Source organism: Brassica oleracea, chromosome C9 (genome assembly GCF_000695525.1).
Source record: "Brassica oleracea var. oleracea cultivar TO1000 chromosome C9, BOL, whole genome shotgun sequence".
NCBI lineage: Eukaryota > Viridiplantae > Streptophyta > Magnoliopsida > Brassicales > Brassicaceae > Brassica > Brassica oleracea.
Genome location: NC_027756.1, coordinates 48199060 through 48204386, shown reverse-complemented (window position 1 = coordinate 48204386; position 5327 = coordinate 48199060). Strand labels below are relative to the sequence as shown.

The window sequence follows — 5327 nt, the reverse complement described above, 5'->3', positions numbered from 1 at the left end:
AAAAACATCTTCTCTATCCTTATTTCTCTTGGTATATCTCTCTAAACTTTTACCAAAAATCTAATTATTATTATTTTTTGTTTATTCGGCAAATAAGCCCTTTCGACTATTGTCTATTGGGTAAGGTTTATGATTTTTTTTTTTTTTGTCTATTTTCTCAACCTGCTCTGCCCAGCCCAGCCCACCTAAATAATAATCTACCGAATCTCTATAATGTAGTGACGTGGATTAATTAATTAACGCTAAGCAAAACGAAAAAATACATTTATTTATTAAACCTAAAGAAAGTCTCGTTTTATTTTTTTCATTCCGTCTCACCTCAGTCTCTCCACTCGCGCGTATCCCTATCCTCATTGCATCGCCGCCGCCGCCGCGGTTCAACACCCCCCGGCCAAATTTAGCGTGTAAGTCTCCGTTCAATCTCTCACCAATATCTCGTGCTGATCAACTAGTTGGATTCGTAAGGCTATCTGTATCGAAAACTATATCGATTGCTACTTGTGGGATACGTTCTCTCTCGATCCATTGATATACTCAGATCTTATCTTATCACAGCTGAATTTTGCGGTCTTAAACCCTAATTAGAGTGAAAATTTCAATCTGGCGAACCAAAATCGAGCGTTAAGCTCTTCATCTTTTTTTGTCTTCCGCAGGAAATAATCCGACAATGCCTACGGTTAATGTCGGAAGAGATCGTTTGTTCGCTGCTCTTGGAGAATCCTACAGTAAACCCTAACAAAATCTTCCTTCTTCAGTCCTCACAACTTGTGTTTTTTTTTTCTCACTTCTTGTTTGTTTGATTCCGTTATGTTTTTTTTTAACTGTGTAGCTCGGGAAGAGTTTGATGATCTGTGTTTCCGTTTCGGTATTGAGCTTGATGATGTTGTGAGTGCATCAGTGCCTCTCTCTCTCTCTGTTTGGTTTCGTGGTTAATTTGTTTTTTTTCCACTGATTAGTTTCTTCTTTTTTTTTTTTGGTGCAATGATGACTAGACAACTGAGAAAGCAATAATCAGGAAGGAAAAACATATCGAAGAAGAAGCTGGTAAAGACGAAGAAACCATCTACAAGATTGATATTCCTGCCAACAGGTAAATAAAACCATCTGCATTTTCTGATAATGAAGAGTCTGATACATCTTAATAATCATTGCAGGTACGATTTGCTCTGCCTTGAGGGGATTGCTCAAGCTCTTCGCATTTTCAACAAGAAGCAGGAGATACCTACATACAGGCTTTCTGACGTCGGCAAGGACAGTATGCTTAGGATGAATGTTAGATCTGATCAGGTGTGTATATCTATCTTAACAACCTCCTTTTGCTTTTCTTTTCTGTGTTACTAATGTTTTTTTTCATTCTGCAGACATCTCAGATTCGCCCTTTTGTTGTCTGTGCTGTTTTAAGAGGGGTAACCTTCGATGAGGCTCGTTACAACAGCTTTATCGATCTTCAGGACAAGCTTCATCAGAACATTTGCAGGTATATATGTTATTTTTCAGTTTCAAATACAATCTGCTGTTAGCTGCAAATGTATCTCTGTGTATTACCTTTACATTTATTCCAATATTCTCTGCCATCTATGTGATATTCGTTTATCGTCACTGCATAATTCAGGCGAAGATCCCTGGTTGCTATTGGAACTCATGACTTGGATACATTACAGGGCCCTTTCACATATGAGGTGAGTTTTCTTCTCTTTTACACTTTTGTTATTTATCTTCTACTCTTCCTCTACTGTTCTTGTTTGGTGTCATTTCTGTAGCTGAAATGATGCTCAAACTTATATACAATATTTCTTTCTATATGTGCTTTTAGGATAGGCCATTGATACTGTGCTCTTTGCTTCTTATTTTCAGGCTTTGTCGCCAAAGGATGTAAATTTTGTACCTTTGAAGCAAGTAAGATACCTTTCTCTGCTACTTGTATTGATGTGAAATTTTATTTCTAGCTTTTTATAGCATTTGCATCAACATGCTGGTAAGGACAGATAGTTTTATCGCACATGTTCTTTTTTTATGATAACATCTTATAAAAGATGGTTTTGTATTTTTTTACCCTGGCTAATACCAATACCAATCTCTTGGTACAGACTAAGAGCTTCAGGGCTGACGAACTAATTGAATTCTATAAGGTAAATCCTTAACGAAATTTTGTGAGTCTGAATATTTACTCCGACTAAAACCGTTCTCAAGAAATACCTTATTAATGACTATTTTGATTCTTTTTTTTGCAGTCCGATTTGAAGTTGAAGAAGTATCTACACATAATTGAGAGCTCACCCGTCTTCCCTGTTTTATACGACAGTAAAAGGTATTTAATGGTTCTTCGCAGTAAACTATTTGTATCAACTGAAACTAATGAAGGTTAACATTTGCAGAACGGTGTTGTCCTTGCCACCCATTATCAATGGTGCACACTCAGCAATTAGCCTGCAGACAAAGAATGTGTTCATTGAATGCACAGCAACTGATTTGACCAAGGCCAAGATTGTTTTGAATACAATGGTAATGCGGTTGACAAGTCAACATTCACTATACTTCAATGAACAATGTTTCAATGATCATTCACCATCCCGCTTTGTTTTTTTCAGGTTACAACCTTTTCTGAATATTGTGAGAAGAAATTTGAGATTGAGCCTGTTGAGGTGAAATATGACAGCGGAGAGTCATACATCTGTCCGGATCTAGCTGTCTACGATATGGAAGTTCCTCTCTCTTATATCACTGACTTAATGGGAGTCTCTTTGGAGGTGGAAGAGGTATTAAAAGCGATTCTCCTTTTTATTGCTGTGTGTGTTTCTTTCTCTTTGAGGCCCCATGTGATACTTATCCTTTTGTACTGTGTGTAACCTTCCAGGTTACAAGTCTGCTGAACCGAATGCAGTTGCGTGCTGAGAGATCAACGTCTAGTGAGGGCCAATGTCTCGTAAAGGTTCATGTACCCCCAAGCAGAAGCGACGTGCTCCACCCTTGTGATGTTATGGAGGTAACTTTTTTATAACTAGACCTTTATTCGTTGATCATGTCATCGTCATCATTAATAGCTTTTGGCTATATTTCACCAGGATGTCGCCATTGCCTATGGTTACAATAACATCCCAACAAGAATGCCTGCTTCGATAAAACCTCTGCCTTTGAATGAGCTCACCGATCTTCTCAGATTAGAGGTTACGAGCACTTTCACTTGCTTCGTTTATATCCCATTACAGTAAAGCGTTTATATCTCACAGAGGGTAAATCTTATTCATGTTTGGCACTTTTTAGATTGCGATGAATGTGTACACCGAGGTTCTGACATGGATACTGTGCTCGCACAAGGAAAACTTTGAATTGCTAAACAGAGAAGATGACAATTCAGCTGTTATAATTGGGAACCCACGTGGTGCTGATTTCGAGGTACCTCTCCAAAACCTTTATTCATATACTCATTGGCCATTTTCCTGCATCCTGGTTACTATGTTTCATTGAACAGGTGGTAAGAACGAGGCTAATGCATGGAATACTGAAGACAGTTGGTTCTAACAATAAGCACCCTAAACCTATCAAGGTAGTAACCTCTTTGGTTTACTTTCCTTTCTCCTGTTACCATACCTGAATTTGAAGTCTCTTGATCAATTTCTCTTTTTATTGTTGTTTCAAGATTTATGAAATAGGGGACGTGACCTTATTGGACGAAACAAAAGACGTCGGTGCATCCAATCGCCGCCATCTCGCTGCACTACACTGTGGTGCTACTTCTGGATTTGAGGTATATAGATTTTTCCAAGCTCAGTTGTCTTAGCCATGGATGATGCTTAAAATTTTATCTGTATGATTCCAGCTTATACATGGCCTCGTCGATAGAGTCATGGAAGTAATGGGAGTCCCATTTAAACCAGACGGTGACATTATAGGATACTGTATAAACCGCTCTGAAGTAAGTTTTTTTACGAGTTACATTGTCTTTGATTACCAAACGCAGACACTCTAAACTTGTATTTTTTTGCTCTAATCGGCGAAAGGAACCTGAATTCTTACCTGGTAGACAAGCCAGTATCATTTGCAAAGGGAAACATGTTGGTAACTTTGGAATCGTGCATCCTGAGGTACACTTGCTCCATCTTGTTTTGATTATAAGGAATCTGCATATCAAGCGGTTTGGTTTCTGATTGTTTTTTTATTGCTCCAGGTTTTGAACAACTTTGACATCACTGATCCGTGCTCTTTCGTGGAAATTGACATTGAAGCTCTCCTTTAGAAAGCTTCGACTATATCTGGATATGTGCTCAACTGTTACAAATTCTCGATTTTATTTGTCTTGAGGATAAAGAGAGGATTTTTCCTACAATATATTAGCGTTTTCATTTGATGGATTAAATTATTTGCGATTTTGCATAGACACACTTTTCATATTTCTATACTTGACTGTTAAATGGAGGCTATTTGATTATGTCTTGCCTGAAAAAAAATTGTTGACACTTTTGGATGGAGACTAGTTTGCAACTTTGTATGCACACTAGCGTTGGAAAAGATAACACGTAGCTTGTTATGTTGCTTGGAGAAGCAGTGTGTGCAAACATATTCACATGAGATTTGTTCACAGTACACAATAAGATTCGAAGCCAGGATCTACACCCAGAAATGGAGGTTTGTTCAAACATTAGGATTCAAGGTCAACCCGGAATTTATTTAAGTGTTTCTACACAATTTGTGTGTGTATTATTATCAAATTAATATAAAAAGTTGACGAATGTTATAAATTTTGGTGGATGTCTATAACCGGTCCGATCCATAACCAGCCCATACACTTAGAGAGAGACGGCCCAACTCTAGAGAGAGAGAGGCGGCCGCGAGACTTGGGGAGGAGAAAGAGACGGCTACAACTTGTTTATTTCCTAATTCATTTATGTTTATGATTTGTAATTTTTCCTATTATTGTATTTTCATTTATCTCTCTTGTAACCCCTATATAAAAGGAACACTTATTCATTAATAATATACAGAAACTTACAGTTCTAAATCCTAAGTTTTACAACACGTTATCAGCACGATAACCTCTAACACCCTGAGCCTAAAACCAAATCGCTAAAACCCTAAAACACTAAATGAAAAAGAATCTGCCTCGGAACTTCGAAGATGCCGTTCTCCCAAACCGTGAGGACCCAGAAAACGATCAAGATATCAAATCGAAGCCCTGGCCGAGACGAATCAGTCAGTGCAAACCGCTTGTCGATCTGTCCACCGACGCACCCTCACGCACAGATACAGTGTGCGCCGATTTGCTTTGGAACCATAATCCGAACCCGACGATACCGACGAACCCTAATCCGTTCGCGACTCCGTTCCAGCTC

The 5327-nt window shown here is 38.4% G+C and overlaps 1 protein-coding gene across 1 annotated transcript; it reads left to right on the top strand.

The window, feature by feature from the left end:
• Positions 1-292: 292 nt before the first annotated feature.
• LOC106312948 (probable phenylalanine--tRNA ligase beta subunit) lies at positions 293-4426 on the top strand. The gene is made up of 20 exons (XM_013750652.1): positions 293-404; positions 654-725; positions 830-885; positions 993-1090; positions 1155-1287; positions 1362-1477; positions 1613-1679; positions 1855-1896; positions 2088-2129; positions 2232-2308; positions 2376-2502; positions 2589-2756; positions 2855-2983; positions 3063-3164; positions 3262-3393; positions 3470-3544; positions 3638-3745; positions 3818-3913; positions 3999-4082; positions 4166-4426. Exons 2-20 carry the CDS (start codon positions 668-670, stop codon positions 4232-4234), a joined length of 1779 nt encoding a protein of 592 aa, XP_013606106.1. The 5' UTR covers positions 293-404; positions 654-667; the 3' UTR covers positions 4235-4426.
• The last annotated feature ends 901 nt before the right edge of the window (positions 4427-5327 follow it).